The sequence below is a fragment of the Paramacrobiotus metropolitanus genome, unplaced genomic scaffold (assembly GCF_019649055.1).
Source record: "Paramacrobiotus metropolitanus isolate TYO unplaced genomic scaffold, Prichtersi_v1.0 Parri_scaffold0000005, whole genome shotgun sequence".
In the NCBI taxonomy this organism is placed as follows: domain Eukaryota; kingdom Metazoa; phylum Tardigrada; class Eutardigrada; order Parachela; family Macrobiotidae; genus Paramacrobiotus; species Paramacrobiotus metropolitanus.
The window spans coordinates 2378616-2398069 of NW_026570225.1; the positions used below are offsets into that span (position 1 = coordinate 2378616).

General features: G+C 42.7%; 2 protein-coding genes across 6 annotated transcripts; one reads left to right on the forward strand and one right to left on the reverse strand.

Moving 5' to 3' along the window:
• Positions 1–473: 473 nt before the first annotated feature.
• Positions 474–16391, forward strand: LOC129581079 (lachesin-like). Of its 4 annotated transcripts, none has more exons than XM_055471960.1 (9): positions 474–582; positions 754–911; positions 3728–4697; positions 5063–5245; positions 13810–14000; positions 14085–14298; positions 15076–15135; positions 15298–15609; positions 15930–16390. In XM_055471960.1, exons 4-9 carry the CDS (start codon positions 5122–5124, stop codon positions 16055–16057), a joined length of 1029 nt encoding a protein of 342 aa, XP_055327935.1. In that variant the 5' UTR covers positions 474–582; positions 754–911; positions 3728–4697; positions 5063–5121; the 3' UTR covers positions 16058–16390. The 4 variants fall into 4 exon arrangements, with proteins under 4 accessions (XP_055327935.1, XP_055327933.1, XP_055327934.1 ...); XM_055471958.1 differs by having other exon boundaries at positions 3728–3949; positions 4198–5245; XM_055471959.1 differs by having other exon boundaries at positions 3728–3827; positions 4198–5245.
• On the reverse strand, positions 16335–19158 carry LOC129581074 (phosphoacetylglucosamine mutase-like). 2 transcript variants are annotated; one of them, XM_055471945.1, is made up of 2 exons: positions 19023–19158; positions 16335–18539 (listed from the first exon to the last, which is right to left on the reverse strand). In XM_055471945.1, exon 2 carries the CDS (start codon positions 18488–18490, stop codon positions 16631–16633), a length of 1860 nt encoding a protein of 619 aa, XP_055327920.1. In that variant the 5' UTR covers positions 18491–18539; positions 19023–19158; the 3' UTR covers positions 16335–16630. The 2 variants fall into 2 exon arrangements, with proteins under 2 accessions (XP_055327920.1, XP_055327919.1); XM_055471944.1 differs by lacking the exon at positions 19023–19158 and adding an exon at positions 18656–19011 and having other exon boundaries at positions 16336–18539.
• Between the last annotated feature and the right edge of the window lie 296 nt (positions 19159–19454).

Sequence of the window (19454 nt, forward strand, 5' to 3'; positions counted from 1 at the left end):
CTTGATAATAATTACGATATTATATATGTCGGCTGACTGTAGCGAAATTAATATTGACAACGTCTGAAAATGTCGAAAGAACGTAAGAAATGATCATCGATGATCACGAATATTAACCTGCGACTGCACTAAACGGCATACTACAAATTGCTCTGTATTTTTGGCCACGTGTCAATAAAAATTAAATGTAACATTCAAAGTACTGTAACTTACTTAATATTTATTGGCTTTAAATTTTAGCACTGGCTTATCGGCGCTTCAACGCAGCTGGTGACCAGCGCTGAATAAAATAGAATGTGGTATTATTGTACAAATTTACAATCTATAATCCATGTAAGAACAATGTCCGCAGATGATAAAGATTACTCGTACATACTCCCCCCATGGCTTAAATTATCATCGATAGTTCCCAGCGAAGCCTGCTTCCCGCAGCCGTTTCGTCAATCCACAGTCAGTAAAGTCAATCCATAATAGCGCTACATATTGTATTACAGAGGAAAAGCATAAAACGTCTTCAAAAAAATTTGAAATTTGTGTCCTTAAAACAAAGCGTTTGCAGACGTTCATAGCCTAACATTCCGAGTGAGCCCTTTGAGTAGTTTATTGTAGCTAATAAATAATAATATTGAATACGAGTACTGTCAATATACTGACGCAGCCTGCGAAACTTCGTCTGTTGTACCGATTGTAGCCTTATAAACGCTTCCGTGCGATCGTTTTTATACATGTAATAATTAATTTTGTTATCTACAGGACCGCTTTTGTCACATATGTATATGTACAAGTTGTTTCTAAATTTACAACTGCACTCCTGCAAACTACTTTTGCCGTTTGGAACTCAATACTTGGAATATAAATTATTACGAGCCGGATGTGCAATAGTTATTACGAGCCGGATGTGCAATAGTATGGTAAGTGCATTCAAATTTGCGGTCCGGGTTGACAACTGCAACAAACGCAGTCTGCAGGTATACTGCAATTAAATTTTTTTGTTGCTCAAACCGCTGCTGAACAGCGATAAAGTATAATTTTTGTGGCTTTCTTATCCAATCGGCACATTTTTGAGCTGCTCAGTGCAGCTTAATGTAGAAACTGACTAGTTTTCTCAACACAAAACGGCCAATATTGATTTTTCTCCCCAAAAGGAAAGTGTGATCATGTAAAGAAGTCATTTATGTAAGGGAGTGAAGTCAACTAAGGGAACAATTATGACGGCCTGATACTGGACGCCACACGCTGTACATAGCCGGGAGTCTGTTATTATCCCTCAAACAAGAATAGGCAGCCAGTTTTTCTTGCCATTTCCCTCTTTTACGTATTGTTGCCCACTGAAAACATTGAGGCCAAGCTGTGGCTGGCTCAACAGTCAGAAAGCAATCAAAAGACTGTCAGAATGGGTCTACATTTTAATTTAGACTTGCAAATATCCAAGCGTTTAGAAGGGAATGGAGCCTGTTATAATATTAACGTACTTATACATAACATCTTTACATCGACATATAGACTGGCATACGTGCTACAATACTGACGCGGTTATGTATTACAGTTTACACCACTTTTTTACCATGCAAATTGTTTGAGTTCGGACTCATTACGTTTTGCGCTTGATTTAGTTGTTGTTCGGGTATAAATGGGTTTTTCTTCAGCCGGGAAAAAAAACGCTGGGGACCCTATGATTAACTGCTTCCTTATTCAATTGTCGACAATATATATGGCCATACTGCAAGTCCGGAGCAGATGTTGGCCGGATGATAAAAATTATCCCACGAGATTTCACTCTCGGCAATGCCAAACCAACTGCTCAAATACTTCCGGACACTGTCAAACAATTACAACTTTTTTACACACAACTCAAGATGTTTATGAACAGGGTATTGAAATAATGCCGATCGGCACAGCAATCCATCATTACAAACCGACCATCAAGTGAGGCTTTCTGCTTGCAATTGCGTAACCTTAGTACAGCTTCGATCTACCGCGCAGCTGCAGAACTGGCTTGCGCTTTATTTACATATTCAGCCCAGAAATGACTGACAATTAATTACGTTACGTCTATCTTTACATAACATTCAAATCTTACAGTACCTCATTATCCTTTCTTTAATTTCTGAAGCCTACAGTTTATATGTCTGTCCAGTATATATATACAGAGTAATGACTTCTGTTGTTGTGCCCGCTAATTAGACAGCGCCGTGTGATCTAGCCTTACTCCGGTATATATATTCCGGGTTATTATTCCTAGATCTGGGTTTTATAGAGGACTTCACTGGACACATCAAATTTATTACTTGACTTTCCATTGAACGATTATGCATCTGAGATTCTGAGATACTGTATGTTGCAGTACGTACGTATACGCATTGCTAAGCGCATTAATTTTTCTAGTACAGTTTGTAAGCCTTCAGAAATTTGAGTACTTTTTTGAAAATAATTAATCTGATCCAAATTAAAAGGGACATCGACGCTTTCTGGTACGATTAAGAAATGCTGGAATCTGTACAGATCTATTCCGCACAGTAATGAACAACACGCGTACTACTGCTTTCAGCTAATATTATTGCCGATAACGATCCATAAACTTGGACAAAATTAAAAGCAGATAAACTTCACATTAATTTGACTGCAACAAGTGCACTTGGTAGAATTACAAGCCGCAAAATCATAGTTAACTATGGCAAAACTTGTGAAATGTCCAGATGTAGTAAAATCACATTGTCAAAGTGTCAAAATTTGTTGTTGCACAAGCCATTTCATAGGACATTCTCAAACTTTTCCATCACAGACTTAGTTAATATGTGCTCTAAAAACGATAGCGATATACAAGGAATGTTGACACAGGATCGCTGACTTTATCTGGCGAAATTGTATTTGAAAGTACAAATCATTCGAAGGCTACATTGGCAGGCGTGTTCTGCAGTGGAGCGACGTTATAAAATTACACGCAACTTATCCTTGTCACTCTTGATTATTTAAAATAAATTAGCCTGTCTGGACGATATATGCTGGCCATCCCCCGGGACCACGCTTTACACAGGCTGGATGGTCCGGATTGGAAAATGTTATCACTCCATCAGGCTGCACCAGAATTAATCATATTTAAACTCCACAGTCTTCACCGGAAACTACAAGAAATAGGTCGCCGCTCATATGTGCAACCACATGCATCTGGGCATGCACGTGTGAACATGGGCAGCTTTCGTAGAACATGGGCATTTGTGCCTTCCATTGCCTTTACCGTTCATTTTATTTTATGCAACACCTAAAAAAGATGGTTTCATTCCGTATTCGTCAGGCAAGATTCTCTTGTGACTTTGAACTTTGAAAGTTGAACAGCACACAGCGAGGTTCTTTAAAATCAGAAACTTTTAAGAGCTACAGCGCATATGTATGTTCTTGTACCTCTGTATACTGGTATCTATTGTACAAGGTGCGACGCCGGCATTCGTATCCATGCAATACAGGATACTTCAGCTGCCTGCGCTGAGTACGAGTTCTACATTCTAACAGAATCTAATAAAAGGCAAAAGCCCATTCACCAACAGTATAATTTGCTTGTCTTTTCAAAAGCCCAAAAAATCAGATTTACCTGAGCACAGTAAAAACTGCTTGTATTGTTTTTGATACCTATTACAGAAACGTTTTTTTCGCATACCGAATTATTGATTGCCGGCACAGCCACGCCGAACATCCCCATAAGGTATTTGATCTGGATACTTTTCTTTTGCAGCTTTGCCAAATAGCCGTAGCGGCAAGTTTGCATTTCCTGGTTTTTCTGCACGTTCGCCTCGACGAACAAACACGGGATACGATGGTGGATTCAAGATAGAGTTCGTTTATTATTAAAAACAATTGCCTGGCGCGCGGTACGAAACGCGCTTGCCACACTTTGGCAAACTAGTTCGCTGACCTTTATCCCACTCCTGTCCTGCCCGACCAGGCAAACGTTTATGTTAGTGCACAATCAAAACATCACCGGCTTTTGTGGTTTGATTGAATTCTTCTTCAAACCGCGCATCGCGGCGTGGCCAAATAAATGGATTAGGCAAAAAATCAATAGAAACTGGCTAAAGAAATGTGAAGACTTTCATACATACTGTATTTATATTCGCTAACCGTTGCATATGTCCGTGATTGTAAAAATACAATAATTCTCAACATTTTTTTATAGTAGTATTGTACCATTTTTTGTTCGCAAAGGTGGAAAGAGATCGGTTGTCCAACAATTCCGTAGCACCGCCTTTCTCGGTGGGCGGTAACCAATCAGATAGCGCGCCAGGCGGAGCTCTGGGCGCCACTCGAATTAGCGGTAGCACTAGCTGTGAATAGGGAAGTGTGTGAAACTGTGAATGATGGGAAAGCTTAATTTTCATTTACTACGCCGCGAAGGATGCCTTTAATATTTCGCAACACTGGCCGGTGATTTCTCTCTTCGTTTATTACACTAAAAAACCGCAAAATGTGCGTATAATCGAAAAGCCGTGTAGTGATTTTGCGGAGACCTTAATTCATCTCTCCATCGTAAATTAATTCCGCGGCCGGATAATCTGGCTCCCTTGAGATCAGTGGACAACGCACAAATGGATTTCCTCTGCTGTTTCAACAACAGCACCAGCGGCAGCCAACTGCACGGATTATTAATTTCTCATCCATTTTCTTTTTGATCCATCTTCCACCAGCCATATTTCACCAATTGGGAAGTGAGTAGGGTTTTTTTCGCGGGGTTTATTTAGTCAACGCGGCACGGCGGCGCGGAGTGTGCGTGTGTATGCCTGTGCAGAGTGTGCGGCTTTTCCACTCAATTACGTGATCGGCCAGTTCGAACGGATGTGCCGGGGTGCGTGGGGGGTCCATGTTCATCCGTGCTGCTCGACATGACCAACTGCCAACTGGATCCCTCATTGGCCTTTTGTTGATCAGCTTCCCAGCTGGCTGCTGTGCTTGGGAGCGCGGGTTTGCATACCTGGAGCCGCTGATTAATCACACGCCGGCTAAGCAACATCTCTCCTAATTTTACATTTTCTGCACCGTAGAAAGTGGCGACTGAATTGACTGTTTTTTTAAGCATTCCGTCCGTCAGTCAGTGCAGTGTGCGAACCGGCAGCCGGGATCGGCTGTAGCGACATGATGGATGCTGCCGGGTCGGATGTGTTGACCGGAGTCATGCGACGATGCTGGATACAGATTGGCTTTCGCCACAGTTTACTTATCATTGTGTACAGTCTATTTTGGAACTGTTTGATCTCAGGTGAGTTGACCATTTCACTGCTCGAGATGTGTATTGTCCATGCAAATATTCCAGATCCTGCCAGAATATTATTTGCAGTTGTGGACAGTCATCTGCACTTTAACTTCTAAATAAATCCAAAAACTTCAAAAACTTATTCTGAATTAATGGCGTTCGTTTTTGCAGTAACTATTCGATATTGATGAGCGTGTACTGTTCATGCGGTAGTAGACATTACCATGTACTTCAGTTTAGGTAAACACGACGAAGTCTTGTGCCAGTGTGCTACTGCCCAATGTCCACGAACAATTTTTTGACGGTCTATGAAACAAGATTAAGTTTTTTCGTTGGTATAATTATTGATGTTTTGGATTTGTGATGAGTTTGTTAGTCGTCTTTTTGTCAGCCGGCTGTTGCCGGAAAAGCCGGTATGACCACACAAACACAAAAGCGCGCACCAGCTTGTGTACAATATGTACTCGTCGTTAAGGGCTAAACACTCGAAAGATCTTTTGATCGGAGCTTAATGATTGTAAAAAGTTTTAATGGCGTTTTTGGCTGTAAGTTAATCGATTTCTTCACCATACTTATGACGCTAGTTTTCTCATTCATGAGATATTAATAGTGGACATGTGTAATGTTGCCCCGGAGGGAATTTTATTGGAAAAATGGTCGGCATCGTCGGGGCCAGCCGCAGCCTACCCGACCCAATACAGCGGCGTGGGCGGCTAATTTTGTAAAATCGTCGGCTTTAATCACAATTTTTCCAACTTGACTAATACGTTAATGGATGGAGAGATGATCGGTGCAGCCTTCACAAAGCGAGCCACTGCAGCAATATCACAATATTGACAAAGAAAGTGCATACGGCAGTTTGTACCGGTATTTTGCCAAATTTATTTTTCATAAAGATATTTTCCCCTGCAGTTGCAGTAAATAAATACCTAATTATGATGTCTGTACATAGCGTTAATGGTACAGCAACAGATTCGTTGATGCATCCTCAGCTAACTGTAAAATAATTAATTTGCTTAATTGTTTCGTAGCACTGTGGTAAACTTGTTAATTTAGGTAGCGGGTAAATCGTATTAATTGTCTGCTGGAACATTATTAATACGATAGCTTTGACGGTGTTCCAACAACCGTCGGCATACGATATGCATTAAACTGGAAATATTTCTAGTTATAGTTTGGGATGAATAACCTCAGTTACAGCTGCACTGCGGAGCGTGGTATATTGACAATATGGATGGTGGTTAAGATTTTATTAGTGTTCCTTTGCTATTCTAATTCCTGGGACGCATAGACGAATAAATGTCCTCCCTGCTGTGGGCCATAGACTGTCCAGATCAATGATGTTAGTCGACGTCTCCCCCGATTTATCGCACAGCTCAATGAGGCTAGTTTCTTTTTAAACCGAATTACGGAACCTAATTTATTTAATTTAACACACATTCGCATCCGATCTACATTTTCGAACGGGCAGATAACAGTTGATCTCTTCTTGTCTGCACACATAAGAAACATGTTCATTCTCCGATTCTGAACGCCCAGTTTTTGACACAAATCGTTTGAGTTTTCAATACAAGCAGCGGATCGTTTCTCATCATCTGCATCTTGCTCTCTGTATCAATTTAATTATGCACATTTCAATGGAAGTTTTTGCGACACTGACCGGACGTCGTTGGGATTGCACAAGTGCACAATTTGGGCAATTTATTACGCTTCCGACCCGAGTTCATTATACATTTCGGTATCTTGCTAAAGTGATATATATATATGTACTCGTGTTTAGAAATTAGAACATAATTTGATCTAAGAGAATCATGCCTCAGTACCTAAAGTAAACTCAGAGAAATCAGGAAACACGTTATTCTAACAAGTAATTAGTACATTATTTAATGTAATTTTCAATTTAATATAATTTGTATCAGTTACGAACATCTTCGGGGGATTTTGTTGTTTTGAAGGGAACATGAAGGGGACATAGACTTTAGGGATTAAAAACTGCATGTGTGTTGAAGGTGTCAAATGTTGAAAGCGTCCGAAACTTGTTTAGAATGTTTTACGTCACAGCAATTAAGACCATAAAGAAATATGATCCGAGAAAGGAACATGCAGCAGTTCATTTTTCTCAGCTATCTCACAGATACTGGGAGTTGCGGTAGCCAGAGCAGAACAGGGACGGGTTATTTGATAGAAACAGATTATTTCCGGGCTAAACAGCCCCTTGCCCGTGGTTTAATGACGCCAACTGATGAAACTAAGCGCCGCTTTCCTCCGACACTTAGCACAATTTATCCCATTGTAAAGTTAAAAAATCGCTGTAACTTGCCGGGTTTAATGTCCATTTAAACATGAGCCCGTATGGTAATACGGAAATGTAGGTTAAAACTAGGCCAGCCTCTGGGCAATTATCGCGCCGAGGATCCCCAGCATCGCTGGTTGATGTAATAACAGCCAAAGAATCCCATGGTATGTGCGCAAAATGCAGCCTGCATTTATCCTGATTAAAAGAAACCTGGGGCCGCGATGTTGTGATTCCCGTACAAGGTTTTCTCTTAGCCGGAAATGCCGGGCAAAACATTAAGAAAAGGAAATGGATAAAATGGATTTTAAGCGAATCTTCCTTTTGACAGGAGATTTTTCCTGTATTAATACTCTTATTTTTTTCGTTCGTTTACCTTTCCTTGTGGACAGAACAGGTGTGCATCACAGACTGAGAAGAGAGAATCAATTATGTATGATGCGTTTGTGTGAAGAAGTGGCAAAGGTAATTCATTTCCTGTTATCCGCGCGCTACTGCATGGTCCAAAGTAGCTGATAGCCGAAGTTTAGGCAACCGGTAGCGTGGAAATATATGTATAATCCATAGTAGAGCATATTTCATGGCCAGTTGAAAGTGAGCTATTTGCATTTCTCATCAATCCACTCCCGTCCCAGCACAGAATGAAGGATCTGTGTGTTATGGAGAAATCTATGTACATTACCGTTTCGACATTCATTGAGCGTTTTAACTGACCACAGGGTGCGCTTTATTCACGTGATTGTGCATCTTTGACCACAACACCCATTTCTATTCTTTTCTTCTTTCGGTCAAGCTTTTTCCAGCCCTACTACGACCTGCGATTTCCATTGAAAGCTACAATCTGAGAAATATTTGCCGGTTGGGTGTTTGCAAGCGAAATCAATATTTTTACTTCTCATACTTAATAACACAGCTTATCATAGCCTTAAAAAAAGCGTACAAGTAGTATGCAGTACAACTCTGTATGAAAGTTTGCAGCGTGTTAAGCACATTGAATCAGCAGCTATCGTGCTAGAAAGCTTTATTATGGCATTTGATTTTTGTATAAAAGCTGGATAAAATTTGAGTTACTTATGGATGTCGGTGTGTTTGTCTTGCGTTTACGTATCATCTAGGGTTTTTTTAACCTGTAAGGATAAGTACTTTTTATTTTCGTTAGCATAAATTGGAGCTGCATATTTACATAAGAGATTTAGATGTTTGATGCTGTAGCAAGATTGGAAAGTAACAGGGCAAAATCGTAAATTCGCAACAGAAACTATTCGGCAGTATTATATGCACACACGTCCATACGGGCAGCATCTAGCCCAAATCCACATAAATGGATCATGTGGCGGTACTCTTGTTCTACATTTACTGTGGGGACAAGTGGCCAGAAGATGGCCCTTTTGATGAATTTGATGGGCCCATGATCCCTCCTCACTAAGCAGCAGCGGGTTGACCTTTCTGTGGGCTGCCAGTACGCGAACAATGGGAAGATGTACAATATGTTCATTTTCACCCATCATCCTGGCCTATCGCGCTAATGATCTCGGTGTCTGTCAGCGGGAGAAGGAATAAGATCGCTGTCAGAGCTCTGATCCGTAGTTGCGGCGGTCTTTTCTTGATGAGCGCTGTAGCGGAAGTGCACCATTGGTCATTCGATGTTAGTTCCGCACCGTGTGTGCTGTAGCGCGGCGCAGTGCGCAGCGTTCAAGTGTGAATTGAAGTTTCTGACAGTGTGCGGGATTAGGCCGATCCGATATGAGATTGCCGCGGCAGCCGTATGCATGCATATTAATCAGCTATGTCGAGGCTACTAGCCACCGTCGTACTGTGTGGGGTGATAAAGAGATAATTAGCCAAGTGCACGCGCATCTATCATCGTTTCCGTTTAAAACTCCATTAGCGGGACGGCTGGCTTTTCACTGGAAAGACGCTTTGCCGCTAACGGCCACTTCCGCTATCCAACATTAATCCTGATACAATTTCGGTTTTCATCCGACACCTATACTGAAAAATTTCCTGTACCTATAGTATTTTCGGCTAGCAATCATCCGATCTCATATTAGCTGTACTAACAAAATCTACTGAAATCCACTTCTATTTTGCCAGTAATTTGGTTAATAGTGTCTCTTGTGGTATATATTACGGATAAATCCCTGATATAGTCCGCGTAGAGGTTACGATGACCATCATTAAGTGGTTACTGGTAATTTGGTTGTTTTTCGTACTTATGATTCGGATGTTACTAACAGCGCTGGCTGGCGGGAATGTGCCGTGCACAGTCTAGCATTATGCGAAAAGGGGGCTGCTGTGCTGTGGCCTAATGACAATATCCGTTATCTCTAACTTGGCCGAACGGAAAGCTGGCTGGACAACTTTCCGCCATGCGCTGCCGCTGCGTTCTTCGCCGCGATGATCAATAACACATCAACATCCCAGCGCCGCGAACTGGTCAGCTTGTTTTGTTGGGCCAAAGGGGGCGGGACGGGCGGGGGGAGATGAGCATGTCAGATAGGCGTAGTATGTCGAAATCTGTTAAATCTTAAAAGCGAAATCCGCTTCTAATTGAGTTGACATTGATCTGGCTGGATGCTAGCCGAGAGAATGCATTAATTCCCACTGGCTAACACTAACAGGCTTGTTGACGCCGTGCTGTTTGCTTATCTGACTCCCGATGTGCCCACGTCCATATTTCCGCGGCTTTAAGCTTACATGCTGCATTAAGGTTACTTTGCCGTTCACGCTAACTTTGCTCCGTTAAAATTATCATTTGATCACAGGCGGCATCTTAAAAAATTTTGGTACTTTTTTTGCAGTATACTGCACATAATGCTCAGACTGAACCATGAATTATTTTCGAACTTAAGGAATAGGGTTATGTAAAATTCGTGCACTTTGCTTGCATATCTGTGTACACTGTTGACCATATGTGTTGCAAACTGGAAATATGTTCCCAAGAATCCAAATGAAAATCATTATAACAGCTTGGTCGAAACTTCTGTAGAAGTAATAAAATTAATTTGGTCTTTGATTGACCGTCCATCTGCTGTTGTTCCCGAAGGTGTGAGTAATTCTTAATCAGTTTGACATTTTCTTTGCATTCGATACATCAAGAATTCGAATGTTTGTTTGTTATGCATTTGTGGATGATATATGTGTGGCGATATACGCTCGTATATCCCAAATAGATACATTCCTGCTCGTGACCAGTTGGTATCGATCAAGCAGACCAAACACCGCATATAAGGAACATATCAGCTGCATTGGCTTCCTTCCGCCCGCGTTTCCTTTTCCACTGGGTTAAGCATGCAGCACAAACGCAGGCAGGCGATCCCGTCGCACACATTACCCACTATCATCACACACACATCCACGCTGAGCATTGACTGACCAGTTGGCATCTGCTCCTGTGCAAACTTAATGGAGCATTCCATGCAGTCAAATTGTTACTTGCTCTTGTTTAAACGTTTTCCAACGGCATTGTGCATACTTTGTACAAGGCATGTAGCAATCTGTTGGAAAGTAAAGATCTGACGGCACGCAACATGGGTCTGATTGTTAAAAATGCCGGGCTTGTATGTATTCAACTAGCGGGATTACATCCAAACAGTCAGCAGCAGCACAATGCCGGCTATCTGTCAAATATGCTTTATTATACAAACTGCCCGTAATTGATTACTGCCGCTCATTCTTTGCTCAGTTATGCTCCGATGATCAGATGTGGCGCTTTTTAAAATGGCCTAACAGATCGCACATTTTAGTTTCTAAAAGCACAGCCCATCCATGTGTAAGGCGACATAATTGCCTAATTATGGTTTGCTTATATAACTATCACTTTTATACGACACTCGTATAATTTAAAGGAAGTTCATTTAATACATTTGCATCGGGATTGACATATACTGACACTTCCACCTGGTCAAACTAGGATTTTGATTTCCAATGTCTTCTTAGTTTATGAATGATTCTGAAACACCAACATCTAGACTAGAAGTTGTTTTGCTGTCGACATCATTTTCAGATGCACAAATGTTGTTCGCCATACGGTACTGTGTGTGTCCCTATGCTTCCAGGTGCGCTCGTTGCGCGTGGTTCAGTTTAGTTTGCAGCACAAGAGCAGCATGTTGTTGGGTAATCACCTGGAAATGATGTCCAGCAGGATGCATAATCGCATCAAACAGAGTAATAACTCTTCTCTGTCAATGAAGCACAGCGGATAGTAAATTGTACGTCTTTTCTAACGTGTAATCTTTTGCCCCTGCTGAATTTGTGCCGGGAGGGATTTACATCTGCAACCATCACGCTCTAGCAGTAGATTCGGCATAGAAATGCCGGTTGGAGGCGTCCATACATAATTCACGCTAATTCGATATTACAGTTTTTTGGTTGAAATTACTATTTACAAAAAAGCCTTGATACGTTTAGTGAATAGTGAGTACTGTCAGTTCTTCAACGAAAACTCTTGCGAAACTAGCGTCAGCGCATGAATTAAACGTTTGCCAATCGCTATAAAGAAAACACGTCTGATCTTGAACAAGTTGAAGGAGATTGAGTTGCCAAAATACGAGAAGCGGCAATAATTGTGCTGAGTACCCAGGAATGGCCGGTACTCAAACGTCCAACGGCATGGTGACAGGAAGTGGTAACCCCCTGGGGAAATCGTGTAATCGTGGGTTATTTGGGGGCATGTTTGTTTTCTCTATCAAATTATCAGCTCACGGTATGGCGCCCTTGAGTAACTCTTTCACCGGCTCAATTACACTGCACCGTACCGTCGCCTCAATGGACCAACCAGCATGACTAATTAGTTATTGCATAAAGCACTTCATGTGTATTTCTTCTTGGCAGCAATAAATAATTATCCATGTAATTTTAACTTGAATTTGAAATTCTAGCGAACCTGAATGATCGCACACATGTAAACTGTTCTGGTCTAATTTTCGTTCCAGTTTGGGCGTTGTTCACATTCCCCTTCGGTATAGCAATGATACACTGGTACACTACTAAAAGACCGCTAAATCCCACGATTTTAATAGTATTCTTTGCATATCAATGGATTTGAGAACGAACCGTGCTTCACAGATTAACCGAACAATAACCGGCAATTTCACTGCCATTTCTTGTAAAAGATTCTTCTATTTTATGGACAAATCATAACCGACTAAGGATTTGTTACAATATAAATATTCATAAAAGGGTTCATTCAGGCGAAGTATGCAGTTAGCTTTTCGCGTTTTAACCGCGCAGCCGGCATAATGACCTTTTAGCCATTTTCTGACGGCCCAACCTGCGGCGATATTTTGTGTTTATGCATTGGCCGATAAGAATATTATGTGTAAGGACAAATTCCCAAGCTTAGTACTTCAGCAAATACGATTGGATGGATTTTGTGGGTATAAGAATAAGCTAGCAAAGAAGCCAAATGAAACCTGATCAGCTAATAGCGGGATATTGATAGGGAATATATAGCGGATAATCCGTTACTTCAAACAGCGTAGACTGCGTTGTTGAATATCCGTCTCATTGCTTATTGCATTTGCATAGTGATGCAATTAATATGTCTTGCACCATTAGTCCCGTATACAAGTGCGCGGTGCCGGCTGGATTATGAGTGCAATCACGTCGTTTAATTTGATTTATGCAAAAGAGCGCGAGCCGGTATGTGATTAATGAAACGTTTGAATCTGAGGAGAAATTTATTACCGACTGCGGCTGCATGGTCGCGCGTCGGAACGGGATGAAATGGATGTTGCATAAAAGATTACATAAATCGTTTATCTTCGCTGGCGGGTTTGGCGGTTAACACGTCTATTAAACGGGACAATGGGTGTTGACGCATTGCATTGATTACAAACAGATACGTGGTTGAAGTCCATAAACTACTCGTACCGCATTCGCGAGATTCGTTCCCATAATGTTTTAGATCAAATAAATAATGTGTGAATGTGGTACGACTACGCTTCTGGGAGCAGTGTATTAAACTTAAAGAAACCTGCCGGTTCATGACCAGTTATAATCGTAACAAAAATAAAATGTGTTAACGAAAAGAAGGTGAAAATAAACCAAGGTGCGAAAGATTGCGTTATGTAATTCGTCATCCTTTTTCGAAGTATCTATATCAACTCACCAACAAAATCTGCCCTTGCATCTACCGTTATAAATTTTTATGCCGTTTTCATGCGTTCAATATAATGAGTGTTCACAAGCATAGATATAATTTCTCTGACTCATTTATTTTGCTCAGTGCGAATGTTTTTGTAACTCCCTCTTATGGCGATTGTTTATTTTGCAGATGCAAAAGAGTATTACAGGAGGTATAACATTGGCCCAAAGTATACCAACAGCATTCTGGCGGATCTGGAAGAGAATTCCCTGACAGCCAGTTTGCCGGCTCATGATTTATCCACACCCTCCAATGTCACTATCGAGAAAGGCCAACCGGCATTTCTGCATTGTAAAATAAAAAACCAAGGCTCACATATGGTTTGTCCCTTCTCTTGTGCTTGTGGATAACCGATAATTCTAACGCGGTGGAAGTGTGTTCAGTGTGGAATATTTGTGTGACAGGTCTCCTGGGTGCGCTACACCAAGGACTTCAATATTGTGACGATTGGGGATACGGTCTTCATTCCCGACAGCCGTTTTGCCTTGGTGCGCATTCCCGGCGCTCAGGACTGGACACTGCGCATTCTGGACGTTAAACCGGCAGATGCCGGTGTCTACGAGTGCCAAATTGGGACCACACCCAAAATGGGACGGAATATTACTCTCACTGTTCTTGGTATGTTTAAAGTCACGAGTTAAGAATAGAATTTATAATAATAACGAAAGTACTGACGTCCATTACTGTATAATTATGAAAACGATTTCTGTAGTACCCATATTTTTAACGCAGTTCCGAGACGTATTCCATTGATGTACAGAGTAACTGTATGTATTTCCTCTTGTTCTGATGGGCTGCATTCGAAATATATATAATGGGTTGCATTAAGCAAACTAATACCACCACTTGCTAAGCGGTGTTAGAAGCTAAAAGTAAACGAAGAGCGAAAATAATAAGTGACTCTGAAGAGCCATTGAAATACATCTGTTACACCTGAAGTGTCCGCGTCGTCCTGCGTGCCGCTCGCTGATCATGACATGCTGATCGCTTATCCGGTGCGTTTGTGCTTGAACGCGGTTTTCGTTTTCGACAGCTAAGAACTCTCGTGTTTTTGATTGCTGCAGCATACTTAGAAATTTGTTAAGCCACAGCCCACAGGAGTTCTTTTGTACAGAGTATGAATGTTCTTTTTTCCACAGAGAGTTAATAAGCATATTTTGCTACCATAAGTGGATCATATTAAAACTTTCCAATGACTTTGCCATAAAGAAATTCTTTGTACTTGAGCATAGTATATACTATATACAGCTGTAACCTATTATATTTACTGCACCGTTTCAGTTGAACCGTTGCTTTTCTTGAGTATGATTGCAACTGCATCTGCTTTTGGCCGCCTATTTAAATTTTGTTTTCTGCAGCTTGAGTTTGCATTATTTTCGCTTTTTTTGTTTACAGACACACTACAGGCCGATTCTGAAGATACGCGACCTCGTGTGCGCACATTAGGCGACGAAGGTGAAATTGCGGTGGCTTACGGTGGCAACACTTTGCTTGCGCTTGTACCCTTTACCTTCAATTACGTACACCACATACTACCCTTTTTACCATCCTTAACTATTTGGTTGGCACTTGATTTCTTTGGTTATCCCCCTGTAAATGTCCCCGGTGTACTTTCAGTTGCTCGTGCCATAATCAAAGGGGACCCTGAGACGCAGGTGGGCCATCCGCTGAATTTGACCTGCAGCATAGTGTCCAGCTTCAGCGCCCCGGCCAACACCCTCATCAAGTGGTTCCACAATGATAGCACCTACCTCAATTACGATCCCACTGCACGCTCCGGATACCACCTTGAGATCTATCAGGCCCACAGTCCCACCGGCATGTTCAGTCGCCTGATTATTCCCTCGGTGCACAATTATCATGCCGGAAAATACACCTGTTCGGCTAATAATGCCGAATCGTCCAACATTTTTGTTCAAGTCCATCCCAGTTAGTATTCAGTTTGTACACCTGCCACACTGCTTATTTTCCCCCATTTTTTGGCGCTTGTATACGAGTACCTTCGATATCGATTGTCACAGCTGCAGGGTACAGTAAAGGTCCAATATTCGTATGCAAAATATGCTGAGTTTATAAAGTCCACGTCGTTTTAAAATATCTGTATACTTGAAGTATAGTATATGCGGTTCCAGTGTAATCCCGAATCGCGTTCCCTAATACAACCTAGAAAGAGGCACAAGGCATTGCCGCCATCCCGTAAACTGAACTGAGAATCTCTACGAAAAATTATATTAATTTTAAATCTTCAGGTAAACAACCGATTGCCCTTCGGCGACGTACCGGAAATGCTGCACCTCATCATCTCTTCGCTCCGATCATTCCATTCATAACTTGGATTGGTTTATTAATATTATTGCGGATTGGTCCATTGGCGTAGTCGAGCGGGCTGCGAAAGATGATTAGTTTTTCTCGTTGTTCAGTCTTTGTAGCTGGCGTAGCATCGCATTTCTGGTGAAAGAATTCCTGGTGTATTTCTCTCTTCTCCAGAATATTTGAATTCTCTTTGCATCTTTAGCATGCACAGCTGCGATCCGACGGATGTTTCTCTTTAAACAAAATTCCAGCAGACATCAAGAACACTTAATGCTCAAAGTTTTTATTCCGCGCCTAATGCTAAAAATGACCAACTCACTGTCGATGCTCGGAGATCGCGTTCGAAAATGTATAGCGCTGTAGTCGATTGCAGTTTCGTGTTCATTTGTGCAATAAAATCAAAACTCAATCTGCAAATATTCTGATCGCACTTTTACCATAACAATCACATCGCAAATAAAGTGTGTCGCGATAAAACAATAATTGTGTAAACTCTCAACATCCAATAATTGATGGAAAACAAGAATAATATTGAGCAGATGTCGATACAAAAAACAATACTCTGTACTCTTTTTATAAACGGAAATGACAGATATCGTATAAAAATTAAAGTCGAAAGCATACAAAACGGACAGATTCACGAAGGTCGGCTGGGGACCGGTCCCACGCCGCCCGCTAACTGGAAGACATGATATACCACTTCCTGCGCCAGTCGATCAGCATTCTCCTGTGTGTCGGCCTCCGCGTAAACCCGCACCACGTCCTCCGTTCCCGAGGGTCTGACAAACGCTCGCGCTGAATTGTACTTCTTCACTGACTGGTCAATGGCGTTCTGTAAACCAGGCGGAGAAGCGCACTTCCGCTCCGCGTCCACGGTCTGCACCACCTGCCGATCGGACACTTTCACCTTCAGCTGCCGATTGGGCAGATCGGTGTACATTGCGTCCCAGCGCTGTATGGACCAGTTCTCCAAAAACAGGACCGCCTCCACCAGTAACAAATCCGATAGCGCATCGCCCACGGTCTGATTGATCAGTCGTCCCGCCAGCCACAATTTCTCCACGGCCTTCCACGAATTACGCACATCTTCCTTAGCAATTTGCACGTCCATGTCGCAGAAGGGCATGGCAATGTCCAGACTGGGTGCTTCGAGTTTTTTTTCTTCCCCATCGTCCATATGGAGCGACTTCAACGTCTCCGACAGTTCACCACTTTTCGGGTTGGCTTTACACTCTTCCAAGAATTTCGAGATTCTCCGCTCGGCCTGCGGGCTAAACAGCACCGTCCCGTGTCCGTTGGCTTCGAAATACACTCCGATATCGTACTTCTTGGCCTCTTCATGCAGATACTTCACCCCCGTCTTCACGCACGCCATGGGAATGTTCAGCACATCCGTGATGTACTTCGTGGATGCTCCATTCGCGTACGCCGTCTGCACCACACCGATTTTCAGATCCAGGCCCGAATGCCGCACCAACTGCGCGAAGAACATGGTCAACAAGACGGCAATCTTGTCCCCGTCCAGCAGATGGAACCGGCCATCGGCGTCATGGTAGAAATACACTAACCGATCGGCATCCCCGTCGAACGACGCACATTTCGTAGTGCCCCATGTCGTCGACGGTTTCGGTGCCTGCTGCGACACTTTGACAAAATCCGCACCACATCCGTCATTCAGGACGGCTCCACTGCCCCGTCCGTCGTTGACGATGCGGACAGTCGGCAGCGTGACGTCCGCCGCCCCGGGAAACCGCGAGCGCAGTTCGGCCAGTTTCACCGCGCCGATCCCGTTGGCGCCGTCCACCATAATCACCGCTTCATACCCGTCGCCCTCGCTTCCCTGCTCGCCCTTCATTTTCAGCAGACCGATAAAATTATCAATCAGCTTACGGTAGTATCCTTCCTCGCTGCAGTCTTCGTCTTGCGCTGCCGTGTCGGAGATACTCAGATCCACCTGATCGGTCTGACGGGAAATCAGCTTGTTGTGCGCGCACACAATGTAATGCAGCTGCGGTGTTGTCAGCAGATGGAAATCGCGCACGGATCCGCCCAGCGCCTCCACGCCTTGTCGCAGTGCCGCGGCCAAGGCGTCGCTGCTGGGACGGGTGTCCTGCGCCATGTAGATCATGGCGGAGACGGCCACGTCGATGTTGAAGTGCTTGATGATGACTTCCAGGACGCGCACCACGTCCTTGTCGTCGGCGTTGATCAGATCGGTGGCGAAGCTCTCCCAGCTGATCTCCAGCATCTCGCCGTCGGGATCGATCAGTTTGATCCCGTTGTCGTCGATGTGATTGTGCGAGGCGGTGATCATGGCGCCGATGGCTTTGCCCTTCTGCTCCTTACTGCGCAGAACACCCAGCAGCCCCATGCGGAACATCACCCAATCCAGCTGGTTCCACGGACCACGGAATCCTGCCGTCCCGTACGTCATGCTGCGCTCCGTACCCTTGGGGTAGCCGCTTTTTATTCTCTCCTTTACTTTGCTGAAATTCATTTTCGTGTGCGTGGGAACTCCAACAACGTGCACGCGGTCAGCTCAAGTTCTGCGCAATAGTTAACCCAGATCAATCATCAATCATAGCGCTCAAAGTTTGGAAGGAAACAGTAAGGGTTAATTAATTTATCAAAAGGTAGTGTATGACAACACCAGTTCACCTACCAATTAATCCTGTACTGAGAGACAAGGTTACCACTTAAACCACGATCAGGAATAAAACAGCAGCAAATACACGCTGGTCTAGGGAAGTGCGATTGTTGTCAGGCTATCAACTTTCTGAAACCACTGTGCTCGCCACGCGTCATCTTATGCTGAATTGTTGTTGATGCATCGTATCAGTGGCTTAATATGAGGGCTTATGTTTATTGCACCACCAATTCACCACTGCCGTCGGCTTAAATTAGTAGAAACTTCGGTTCTAATACTTTTCTTAGTCGTGTCTAATGTAAGTCGATAAATTCATTGCAGTTCTCATTAGGTAAATTTATGGCACGATGGCGCTTCTTAATAGAAACAAAAGCCAACTCACCATAAAGGCACTTGAAGCAACCCGGTGCATTTAGATGTATCATGTACCGTAAATAATTAATCTAGAAAATACGATGTACCATGCAACAAGTCGCTATTTGGTGACCTAGCTGTTCTTGTTACTATAACTGTTAATATCCACAGGATCAAGATTAAGTTGATGGTGCACTGTCAATTTCCCCCTCTATGTGTATTTTATTATGATAGTACTAGTAATGTGACGTTATCTTTATCAGAGCCCATAGTTCTCTTAATCAATTCGAATAAGGATTAATCTTTAAGAATTTTGGTAAACTTTTAAAAATTATGATTAAAATTCGTAATGATTCATGCCTAATAAAGGCTTTAAAAACCCACAAAATTATGAGTAACGAGTAACTTCCAATAGACGCTGATAACACAGCTCAACAAGAGCAGCATGTTATCGTCATGA

What these genes read in the sequence shown, in the direction of transcription:
- LOC129581079 (XM_055471960.1), top strand. Translation starts at nt 5,122, where the DNA reads ATGATGGATGCTGCCGGGTCGGATGTGTTGACCGGAGTCATGCGACGA. An exon ending in TTGGAACTGTTTGATCTCAG is followed by an intron (nt 5,246 to 13,809) that starts GTGAGTTGACCA and finishes TTTATTTTGCAG; the next exon opens with ATGCAAAAGAGTATTACAGG. An exon ending in GCGCACATTAGGCGACGAAG is followed by an intron (nt 15,136 to 15,297) that starts GTGAAATTGCGG and finishes GTGTACTTTCAG; the next exon opens with TTGCTCGTGCCATAATCAAA.
- LOC129581074 (XM_055471945.1), bottom strand. Translation starts at nt 18,490, where the DNA reads ATGAATTTCAGCAAAGTAAAGGAGAGAATAAAAAGCGGCTACCCCAAG.